The 12,328-nt window shown below is 37.3% G+C and overlaps 1 protein-coding gene across 21 annotated transcripts in view; it reads right to left on the bottom strand.

Annotated features, from left to right (window-relative positions):
• Positions 1-12,328, bottom strand: part of GSAP (gamma-secretase activating protein) — a 105,915-nt gene that overhangs the window by 86,652 nt on the left and 6,935 nt on the right. For 14 of the 21 annotated variants that reach the window (XR_010158552.1, XR_010158551.1, XM_063814576.1 and 11 more), the window contains exons 2-4: positions 8,640-8,716; positions 7,169-7,225; positions 209-278 (exon numbers count right to left, since the gene is read on the bottom strand). Coding sequence is in view for 10 of the 21 variants with exons in the window: in XM_016945993.3 (XP_016801482.1) it covers positions 209-278; positions 7,169-7,225; positions 8,640-8,716 (204 nt within the window). In the remaining 11 variants the exon portion in view is untranslated. Of the gene's footprint in view, positions 1-208; positions 279-2,094; positions 2,165-7,168; positions 7,226-8,639; positions 8,717-12,328 lie in introns of those variants that run through there. The other 7 variants (XM_024357896.3, XM_063814575.1, XM_063814577.1 and 4 more) reach the window with 3 other exon arrangements.

The following is a 12,328-nucleotide window of genomic DNA, read 5'->3' on the forward strand; positions in this document are numbered from 1 at the left end:
TCAACGGAAGATAAGGGCAGAACACAAAGCATTCTTTTTTGTAGGTATACCCTCTACATTCTTTATTTCAAACTTAACTTCTCAAGAACATTTCTTTCCTAGGAAATTATTGTTATAGAATAATTTAATACTGCAAAAATCTAATACTTTGAAACTCTTGAAAGATGTAGTTCAGTTCTTGACATGTAGCAATAAGAGCTCAACTTACCAAGCAAAGTCCTTTCACTGTTGACAGAGCAACTGAAAACTTGCAAGTCTTTCTCAAAGGTATATAGAAGCTATTAAAACAAAAATATTTTTTAATTTGAAGTTTCATACATTAAATAACAATTGTATGAACATAAATTCCCATTAAGCTCTGTGCTAAGTATTACTGGGGCAAAATATTTCAGTAAAGAATCAAACTAGTTTAGCTATGCTGACACATTCCAGACTACTCTTTACCAAAAAAAAGTTTGCTATTGTAAGCCATGTTGGCACCGATATTTAGCCATGAGACAACCAAGTATAGTGGTTAACAGCATAGACATTGGAGCCCAGCTAGATCCAGGTTCAAATCCTGACTCTGTCACTTGCTAGCTGCGTGACCTTGGATAAATTATTCAGCTTCTCTATCCCCTCATTGGTAAAATAGGAATCATAACATCTACTCATGGGGTTGTTAGGAGGATCAAGTGAGATAATCTACATGAAGCACTTAGTGCAATAAGCACTCAAATATTAGCTATTGTAATTGCTGAGGTAATTAATTACCTCAGTAATCATTAGTTTTCTTACCCACTGTCACAAGTGCATCTCCCATAGGCCTTTCATTTAGAGGACTGGGAAGGTAGACTTCTTTAATTTTTTTTCCTTGTTGTTGTTTAAAATGTTCAAAATATTGCAAGATTCCATTTTCTTGAATATTAAAGAAAATAAAAATGCCCATGCAGGAGGATGTGATGTAGAGATTGAGGAACTAGAGAACACCAGTTCTATTAGGCAGGCTCTCTTAAAGAACACCCAGAGGATAAGGGAAAGAGACAGTCTTCCACCTCAGAAGAGAACCGACTAAGAGAAACAGTAAATAGTGTAAGTATTAAGAAGGTTACTAGTATCTGCACACTAAAAAAGTATCGAAAACACACCAGACCCCTATAGCTAGAAGTTGATGGGAAAAGCTGGGAAAGTTAGGGAACAATTGATTACAGAAAGTGAACTTTCAGTTAATCAGATACTGCATTCATGTGAGAATTGTCGGTTTCCTTTGACTCTTGCTCTAACTGAGGGATTCTAAATTATTACTAAGAAGAAACTAATTCTAAATTATTACTAAGAAGAATGGGTATATACACTTAATTTTTAGTTTGTTATCTTTTAATTACAAAGATAACATAAGTATAGTCTCAATGTTTAAAAGATTCAAACACTATCAAATAAAAAGTCAAAGCCAGCCTGGACACCACGACAAAATGCTATCTCTACAAAAGTTTTTAAAAAAATATGCCAGGCATGGTGGCATGCCTGTAGTCCTAGCTACTTGGGAGGCTGAGATAGGAGGATTACTTGAGCCCAGGAGGTCAAGACTGCTGTGAGCCGTGATTGTGCCACTGCACTCCAGCCCAAGTGACAGAGTGACACCCTGTCTCAAACAAAAAAAAAAGGTCAAAAGAAATGACAGTCCTTTATACTCAGCCAATCCCAACTCTCTTCCAAAAGGAAGCATGTTTATAAATTTTCTATATTTATGCACTTATATTACACAGTTACATTGCAAGTTTTTTAAAAACATAAATGGAATGTATTATTCTGACAACTTGCTTTTTTCATGTAACAACATGTTTTGGAGAGACTTCTGTACCAGTACATTTATAGACTTCTTAATCCTTTAATAGCTGTATCAATTTCCAAAAACTTACTGATGGGCATTTAGTTTGCCTCCTACATTTAGGTAATATAATAATCCAATGAACCTTTTACATAAACCTGTGTGAATTTGTGCAGATATTTCTGTAGAACCAAGTTCTATTCCCCAAAGCCACAGCAATTCCAACCCGGTGAATTCACTTATCACCAAACCCAGTGGAAAAGAGAAGAATCCATGTCCCAAATTACCAGCAAAGCATTCTCTTGTATCCAACCAGTTTAGGTCATGTTCACTCTTGTATGCACTACCAGGGAAGTCCTACATGACAGAAGGTGGGAGAAAGAGGTGGAAGAGGGTGAGGAAGGAAAGCTATTGGGACCGTGCTTATGCTTATCCCATTACTTATGCTAATGGGAAGCATAAGTAATACACTGCTTCCCATTTGCATATTGCAGGGTGAGACCATTAACTCAAAACTTGAGGTGGTGGGGGGGCAGGGCAAAGTGGAGTCAACCCACTTGTCCCTATTGCTCCCACCAAGTACAGTTTTAAAACCCTGGACATATATTTTTTAAGTTTCAATGACGACTCTGAAATGCAGAGAGAAGGCAGCAGACTCTTTAGGGACCTCAGATCCTGATGAATGACATAGTGGTGAGTTCCCTGGGTTTTCCTTTTGTGTCATATAGCCTAGACTCAGAGCTAAAGAGGTGAAAACAACAGAAATACTGATGGGAGCGGACAAAAACAAACACACACCCATGCTCTCTAGCCAAAGGAACTGGAAAGAGGAAACATAGCAAGAGAGAAACTTTTTTACTATAACCACCCTAACTCCAGCCAAACACCACAAAAGAAAATGCAACCCCACTCCCATCTCTACCAGCAAAGGCTGCATGGGGAGCTTAGACTCCCACCTTTGCCCAGCTGTTAACAAGGCAGCCTTCCCCCTTCTGCAAGAAGAGTATCAAAGAAGACCAAGTAGGAAATCAGGACTTTCAACCATTCCCAGTGGTAAACAAGCTTTCCCCCACCAAGAGTGCCAGCAAATCCACGTGGATCCTGGACTCCCACCCAGACCCAGTAGTAAAGAGTTCCCTTTCCACCTCCTCACTGGGATTGTGTCCAAGGTGGCTGAATGGGAAACCAAAACTTTCGCTACCATCTAATGATAATGAGGCCTTCACCTACCTTTCCCCTATCCTGCTCCTCTGCTGTGGTATCAGTGGAGGCCAAGTGGGGAGACTGAAATCCCACCTCTGTCTAGCCATAACAAGACACTTCTCTCCACTGGGGTGTCCAAGTAGGGCAAGTGGGGAACCTGGACCTTCCCCTGGCACAACCTAGCAGTAGTAGGTTGTACCACCAACCCCGCTAATTCCCCAACAGGTAAATTATCACAGGAGGTATGCTAAAGAGAAGACTTAAAAAACATCCAGAGTTTCATAATGCAGTACTCGAAATGTCTAACATACAATAGAAAACCTCATGTCATACCAAAAACCAGGAAGATCTCAAACTGAATGAGGAAACAATAGGCACAAACACTGAGATAACAAAGATATTGGAATTTTCTGACAAAGATTTTAAAACGGTCATAAAAATGCTTCAATAAGTAATTACAAGCATGCTTGAAGCAAATGAAAAAAAGTCTCAGCAAGAAATAGAATATATAAAGAAAAATACAAATGGAAATTTCACAACTGAAAAATACAATTACCAATTTTTTTTTTTTTTTTAACAAAACCTCCATGGGTAGGCTCAACAACATAGTGGAGAGGACAGAACAATCAGTGAACTTGAAAACAATAGAAGTTACCTAATTTAAACACAGAAAATCAAAAAATAAAAGAAACAGAACCTCAGAGATCCGTGTGACTGTAACAAAAGATCTACCATTCCTGTAATCAGAGTCCATAAAAAGAGAAGAGAAACAGATTGGAACTTTAAGAAAAAATACTTGAAGAAATATTGGCTAATGACTAAAAATGTCCCAAATTTGGCAAGAGACTACAGATTCAATAAGCGGAGTAAACCCCAAACAGGCAAAATCCAAACAAATCCACACCAAGACACAGCACAATCAAACTTCAGAAAACTAAGGAGAAAGGAAAAAATTTTTTCAAAAACAGTAAAGAAAAAAGTGACATCTATATGGGGGGGAGAAAAATTCAAAAGACAGCAGATTTCTCATGAGAAACCAGAGAACCCAGAAGGAAGTGGCATGTTTTTCAACAGAGGAACAAAAAGAACTATGAATCCTGAATTCTATACTTGGCAAAACTATCCTTCAGGAATGAAAGGAAACAAACACATTCTCAGATGAAGAAAACTATGAAAATTTGTCATCAGCATAGCTACCCTAAAAAAAATGGTTAAAAAAAGTTCTTGAAAGAGAAAGGAAATGATAAAAGAGGAACCTTAGAACATCAGAAAGAACCATGGAAAGAGCAAATACATAGGTAAACACAATAGACTTTCCTTCTCCTATGTTTTCTAAATTATGTTCGACAATCAGGGCAAAAAGTATAACATTGCCTGATGTGGATCTTAAAGAATGTATAGGAAATATCGAAGACAATCAAAAACACGGAAAGGTAAAGAGACTCAAAAGGAGATAATAGTTCCACACTTCATTCGAACTGGTAAAATTTCAACACCAATAGATCTTGTAGAAATGGAATAACTCTCGATTGCAGTGGTAATTACAAGAATCTACACAAGTAATGAAATGGCATAGAACCATATGCACACATTCTACCGACATTAATTTATTGGTTTTAATATATTATCCTATAGTTACACAAGATTTAACAATTGAGAGAAACTGAGTGAAGAGTACACAGGACATTACTGTACTAGTTTTATCAAATTTTAAAAATAAAAACTTTTAGAGAAGGATGGGTAAGCATTAAGACTCAGACACTGTTATCCCACCCTGAAGCTCAATTACCAAGAGAAAGATTTTTTTTTTCTCTTGATGGCACCATCTTTCCTCAGGGTGGCACCTTTCCAAGGAAAAATATAGTACTTGAAAAGAATCTTAGGCCGGGCACGGTGGCTCACACCTGTAATCTCAGCACTTTGGGGCTGAGGCAGGCAGATCACGAGGTCAAGAGATTGAGACCATCCTGGCCAACATGGGAAACCCCATCTCTACTAAAAAAAAAAAAAAAAAGAAAAAACAAAAAAAATATATATATACACACACACACAAAAAGATTAGCTGGGCGTGGTGGCACACACCTGTAGTTCCAGCTACTTGGGACGCTGAGGCAGGAGATTTGCTTGAACCCAGGAGGCGGAGGTTGCAGTGAGCTGAGATGGCGCCACTGCACTCCAGCCTGGCAATAGAGTGAGACTGTCTCGGAAAAAAAAAAAAAAAAAGAATTTTAAAGCCCATCTAGATTTGGTATACAAATCCATTCCTTCAATAAAACCATCAAAAGGTCTGTAAAAAAAAAAATATATATGGGCTGTAAGGGTTGTGCCTACGTGGAGAAGAGATGGGAGAAGGGGAGGGTTTGTTTAGCGACTACGGTTCAGAAGAAAAATTTGCCATTTACAAAGCTAGTTTAAATTTCCTATTAATTTATCCTTTGGCCAATTTATTTTCTGGACTAACTTTCACATTTTGGAATTCAAAGCAGCTTTGTCACTGGAAAATTTTTGAAAAACAGCCACTCTGGAGGGAACCTATCACTATCAATCCATTGAAAAACATTCACTGTACTCCTACCACTCACAGGCAGTAAGCTAAAGGTAACGGGGATAAAACACATTGGTATGCAAAGCGCTCCTACTATCAAGTGCTCACAGTCTTGGGAGAGAGGAATATGACCACAAAAGATAGCAGCAGTCACCACAACTGGATTGACAGAAGACAGACTATGATGTCTCCTCTCAACCCACCTTTTTAGAATACATGCCACACAGAAATTAAGCTAACGATTGCACTGAAAACTTGAGATTTTATTCTCTTTCCCTAGACTGTGTATTGTGAGTTTATGTTGATCATCACTGTGTCTCCAGCACCTGACAGGGAAAACACTCAATGATTATTTGTTGGATCAGTGAATGGGTGAATGAATTAATGAATAAAGGTGAAAGGGGTGGAAGAAGGGAAGAGAGAATTAACCAAGCAGCGTATTGGAACCCTGAAGAGTAAGGTGACCTGTAAAAAATTTGTAATGGATAAAGGACATTTAAGTTCAAAGATGTCTAACATTCAATTCTAAATTGTTTTTACATAGGTACAAAATTACTCCCTCCCATTTGCTCCCAGAATTAGACAAAGCCTGTCACATCAACCAATGCCTTATGTGAGTAATTTGGGGAAAAAAATAAGGAAAGGGGTTCCTTGTCTGGATCACTAAGAAATAATGAGAAACAAGACACGTGAAGGTTAAGCAGAAGCAGAAAGAGTCAGAGGTCATTATAAGATGACCTGGGAGTACACAAATCTCAAGGAGGACATTGGACCTCCTACTTTCTTAGAGGATATTGAATAATTTGAGCCAATTTTACTTAAATCTCAAAGGTCTAAGAGACTTCACCTCACTTTGTGGTCCAATAGTCCTTGCATTTTTTGTTTAAGATAACAGGACCAAGAGATCGTTAAGGGAGAAGAGAAGGAAAGCAAAGAAATATAATTTTTTAGAAAATAAAGTTGGTATTCCCACTCCTAGATACACACACAAAAGAATTTAAAAATAGCTATGTATACAATAGTGTTCATAATAGGCAAATATTAGAAACAGGTGTCCATCAACAAATAAATGAATAAAACTGTTGCATGTACTGTGATAACTGATTACAAGAACTAGAGTTATTCTGTCATACTCAATTGGGTTAAATCAAGAGATCAGGAGAGGAAAAGAGAAGCACACAGGGCACAAGGGCCTGCCCAGGTATTGTGCAAGCCAGCTGCCAAAATGACCAAATGCCATAAACTTAAGAACAGTTTCACCTAGTAGCTGCTGAAACAAACTGCCATGGCTCTAAAACTAGTTTTACCTACTGCTTTCACACACCGATGAGATCTGCCAGCTCCTGGAAACTTTCCTATTGCCAATGAGTTTTCTTTCAAAGCCATGTGTAACATTTCTCTTTCTGATAAAACCCCCAACCTTTCTTAGTTCTTTGGACATACCAAAGACTACCCTGGTCTGTGTGTATGCCTCAAATTGCAATTCTGTTTTTTCAAATAAAATGTTTACAGAAAAAGAGAAAATAAAGTTGGAATTTATATCTAGAAAAAGGAGGAGACAAAGAAAACTCTAAAGGCAGTTAAGTAACCAATGAGTAATCTATGATTTTTACCTCATTTTGTCTGGTTTGACAATCATATAATCCAAAGATGACATTTCCCTTATCATCCTAAAAAAAATTAACCAGATGTTTATTAAATGTCATTGTTTAGGAAGTTAGAATGTTACTAGTTTTAAAACCAACCTGCAATAACTCAATCTTAGCAGTAAGCACTCTAAAAGAAGCTTTCTATGCCTGTCAGAGGGGGACTGAATCCAGTTCAGCTAGTCATTTGGGCTCAAAGAATGAAATGGATCAACAGTGTAGAGCTCGGTGAGTTTGGGGAACTGTCTAGTAGGACTGAGCATGGTGGGCGTAAATCTTTTTATACTTCCACTTATGTCTTTGAAAATATACACATATGATAGATAATAGGGATGACTAGGACAAGTCCATAACATTCTTATAAGTAAAACATTGTGAATCACACAATTCCTTAAAGGTACCATTCTAAGACACAACTTAAAATAATTATTTTTACTTTAAAAAGTACAGTGATATAACTGTGCAAAGCAAACTGGCCATTTGAATTATTCATGTGTGCTTATTATAGTAAAGTTAAATTTTCCTTAGAACACTTGACATTGAAAACACATTGTTAAATAACATGCTTCACATGCCTATAGTCCTAGCTACTGGGGAGGCTGAGGCAGGAGCTCAAGGAACCTACTTGAGCCCATGAGTTTGAGGCTGCAGTGAGCTATGATTGTGCTACCACACCCCAGCCTGGGTGACAGGGCAAGACTCTGTTTCTAAAAACAAAATAATAATAATGCTTCAAAAGTCCTAACATATCTACGTCTGAAGAGAGTAATTATATTTAATATTTTCTCCAATGATAAAATGTTAACATATTAATTAGGTTTAAACATTTTTACTTGGCATTTTTTGTCTAGAAAATGAAATTGTTCATTGATTCAAAATTTGAGTATTATGTCAGATATGCCTGTTTAGTTTTATTTTAAAATGAAGAAACATTTAATATTTAAAAAAATTTTTTTTTCTTTTTGAGACAGGGTTTCGCTCTGTCACCCAGGCTGGAGTACAGTGGCACAATCTCAGCTCACTGCAACCTCCTCCTCCTGGGTTCAAGCGATTCTCCTGCCTCAGCCTCCTGAGTAGCTGGAACTACAGGTGTGCGCCACAACACCCAGCTCATTTTTGTATTTTTTGGTACAAACGGGGTTTTTGCCATGTTGGCAAGGCTGGTCTCGATCTCGTGACCTCAAGTGATCTGCCCGTTGCAGCCTTCCAAAGTGCTAGAATTACAATTGTGAGCCACCATGCCCAGCCTAATACTACTAAATTTCAATCACTTTATTCAGTCTCACACACACAAAGTCATATGTTAAGATTAAATGCCAACAAGTTTATTCATTACCCTTCAATACGATACAGTACAGAATTCTGTAAAAAGAGAATATAAATGATTAAAAACAGTAAATTTTACATCTTACCACAATAAAAAAGAATATAGACATACCTTATAGGTATAAATAATATTTCCATTTCTTTCAACATTTAATACATGTAAGCTCTCATAATCGTTTTCTAAAACACCTGAAATGATAATAGGAGGTTAATACTCAGCAGAAGATGGTTAGAAACATATCTAACCAATATATTAGTGAAGGAAGCCAAATATAAATATATGCTAATAATTCTATTATATAAAACTTAAAAACAGGCAAAACGAATCTCTTTTATTAGAAGTACAAACAGTAGTGACCTTTAAGGAAGGAGAAAGCCATAGTCATTGAGAGGTATCTCAAGTGAGCCTTGTTACGTGTTGGTAATGTTAAATGTTTTGGGTATACTGATATACTCAGCAATAACTCACTGAGCTGTACACTCTTTTCTGTGTGAATGTTATACAATAAATTTCAAGTACCTATTAGTTTTTGCTTTATGCATTTTGAGGATATATCATTAAGGGCATACGAATTTGGAATTATAGCCTCCTGGTAGATTAACCACTGTTAGGCTCTAAGCTGAGCTGCCAGGTGTCTGAGTACTCAATTAAAACAAGATTAAAAAGTTAATATTAACTTTTTAACAGTCAAGCTTTTAATCACTTACAGTGATGCTATAAAGCAAGAGGCTAAACAAGAGAAAGTGCTAATGTCCCTGGTCTATTTTCTCCCCATGGAATGGTGCCGTTAGACAAGGGTCAGGTGAATCAGCACAGATATGGAGCTCTCTTCACTATCGAGGGACCCTCCCAAAAAGGTTTCTGCAGGATCACGGATACAGGAGCCGAGGGTAGGGAGAGGGAGAAGAGCTAGGAATGGAAAAGTATTTCACTGGAGTAGAGAAAAAACAGTCTTTGAAGCTCCCCTCTCCCCGCTGCTAAGGCGGTTTTAGTGGTTTAGAGGCACCTGAGAAAGATGTCTGCTAAAGGCCTCTGATAAAGAGGCCTCTAAATGAAGAACCCGGGCTAGGGATGCAGCTATCTATAAGAGTATGGCTGGCCAGCGGGGCCTGAATCACAGGCACATTTCAGGGACTACAGGGCATTGACCACACACCAAGTCGGATTTGGGGAGGGCAGCTTTCTCCCCTAAGGCCTGTCAGATAAAGTCTTTGTAACTGCACATAGTTGGGTCTGAAAAATTACACATAAGTTTTTAAAATAGGAGCTGGATTAGCAACCCTTTATTCATTATACAATGTCCTTTATTTCTAATAATTATTTTTACTTTAAGGTCTACTTTGTCTGATATTAGTATAACTACATCAGCTTGGTTAGTGCTTGCATAACTTTCTGTTATTAATCTTCCTGTGTCCTTATATTGAAGGTATGTTTTATAAGCAGTATCCACTTGAGATTTTTTCCTCCAATCTGACATTCTTAATCTTTTAATTGGGATATGTAGTCCATTTGCATTCAATGTAATTACTAACATATTGGGTTGATATTTATCATATTACTATTTGTTTTCTATGTGTCTCACCTGTTTTACTACTCTTCTGGACTAAGTTTATTATTTCATTCTATTACCTATTAACTTGTCAGTTATATGTTTTTGCTATTCTTTTATTAGTTATACTAAAAGTTATAACATGCATCCTTGACTTATGTTTTAGTATCATGTGATGCAAAAAAAAATCTGAAGCAACTGAAATTCTCATACATTGTTAATGGGAGTATAAATTGGAAAACTGGCAGTATCTAGTGAAGCTGAACACATGACTCAGCAACTGCACTTGTACATATATCTTCAAAAGAAATATATACATATATTTAGCAAGGGACACATAAGAATGTATATAGTACTGTGGTACATTATTGCCCAAACCAGAAATCCAAACTATCCATTAAGTGAAGAATGAATAAATTGTGTTATATCCAAACAGTGGAATAGTACAAAACAATGAATTAATATACTGCAATAACACATGTGAAACTGAGCAAAAGAACCTTCCCCACCACCAAAAGAAGGTACAAATTGTATGTTTCAATTCATACACAAGTTTTCAATAATGGGCACAACTAATCTACAGTGTTAGATAAGTGACTGTTAGAAAGGAGCATGAAGGACTTCTGAGGTTCCATTAATGTTTTCCTTCCTGTTCTGAGTCTTAGTTGCATAAGTGTGTTTCACTTGGTGAAAATTAACTAAGCTGTGAACTTATAACTTGTGTCCTTGTCTATATGAAAGCCCTATTTTGCTGAAGGATATACAGACTCTTTACACAAAACATTTAACCTATAAGTTAACTGACCATCTTTCTTCTAAAATTTTAGGATATTTCTCCTAATTCTACAGTTAAAGGATTTAAACACTGGTAGATTCACCATTGTAATTATCACTAATTGGGCAGAAGTGTGTACTTTCCCAATTTCCTCAAAAGTTATCCAAAATTATGGCCGGCACAGTGGCTCACGCCTGTAATCCCAGCACTTTGGAAGGCTGAGGTGGATGGATCACTTGAGGCCAGGAATTCAAGAGCAGCCTGGTCAACATGGTGAAACCCAATCTCTACTAAAAAATACAGAAAATTAGCTGGGCACGGTGGTGCACACCTGTAATCCCAGCTACTCAGGAGGCTGAGACAGGAGAATCACTTGAACCCAGGAGGTGGAGGTTGCAATGAGCCGGGATTGAGCCATTGCACTTCAGACCAAGACTCTGTCTCCAAAAAAAAAAAAAAAAAAAAGAAAAGAAAAGATAAATTGCTTAAATTTGACTCATTTTTCCCATACAGGAATAGTTTTTCCATGTTAATTACATTGATTATGACAAATTCTAATATTCAGACAAAACATATGCAAACTATCTGTAACTCAGCAAATTTCTATCTGTATTCCTAAAAGGAAAAGACAAGATAAAAAATAAGGATAATTGGTGAGCTGGACACCTGCACTGGAGCTGGAGGTGGGAAACATTTAGAGAGAGGAAGACCAGGTTTCACTGAGAACTTAGACATCATCCTGAGATCTCTCTTCCCCACCCCTCACATGCAGCAGCTTCGTGGGTCTCCTAGGGGCAGGGCAAAGGGATAGGGCAAAGTGTTTTCTATACATGGGTATAAACGTTTGTCAGTATATTGACATGTATATGCAGCTGTCAGACTCACTTCACACTGAAGGATAATAAGGATAATAATTTGGTCTCTTAGGAGACTAGGATTTAAATAATCAGTTCATGGGCCAAGCATGATGACTCATGCCTGTAATCTCAGCACTCTGGGAGGCCAAGGTGGGAGGATGGCTTGAGCTCAGGAGTTCAAGACCAACCTGGGCAACACAGCAAAACCCTGTCTCTTAATAATAATAATAAGCTTATGGCTAAGTAGGCCTTCACAATTTAGAGAGTTCTCATTTCTATCTCATCTGCATTGTATAAGGTATTCCAGGCCTACTATACTTTTCAATGAGATAATGATACTTGACCAATATACAGTGAAAAGGTGGCGTAGACTGAACTCAAACCTAGAAAAAGGTAAACAGAACAATGGACTGAGTGTTCTGTATCAAGCTTACAATGAGAAAATGGGTAATTACTCAAAAGTCCTTTGAAAGGCAGATATTGTAGACATCTAAAGAGAATTTCAGTGAGTTTGTTCATCCTGTACATGACTCAAAACTTCTGGAATGCAATGTGTCAATATTTTGAGAAGTATTTTTTTTCTTTCAAGATTATAAGTATGCGAGGAGAGATCGTCGCA

This window comes from Pan troglodytes, chromosome 6 (genome assembly GCF_028858775.2).
Source record: "Pan troglodytes isolate AG18354 chromosome 6, NHGRI_mPanTro3-v2.0_pri, whole genome shotgun sequence".
In the NCBI taxonomy this organism is placed as follows: domain Eukaryota; kingdom Metazoa; phylum Chordata; class Mammalia; order Primates; family Hominidae; genus Pan; species Pan troglodytes.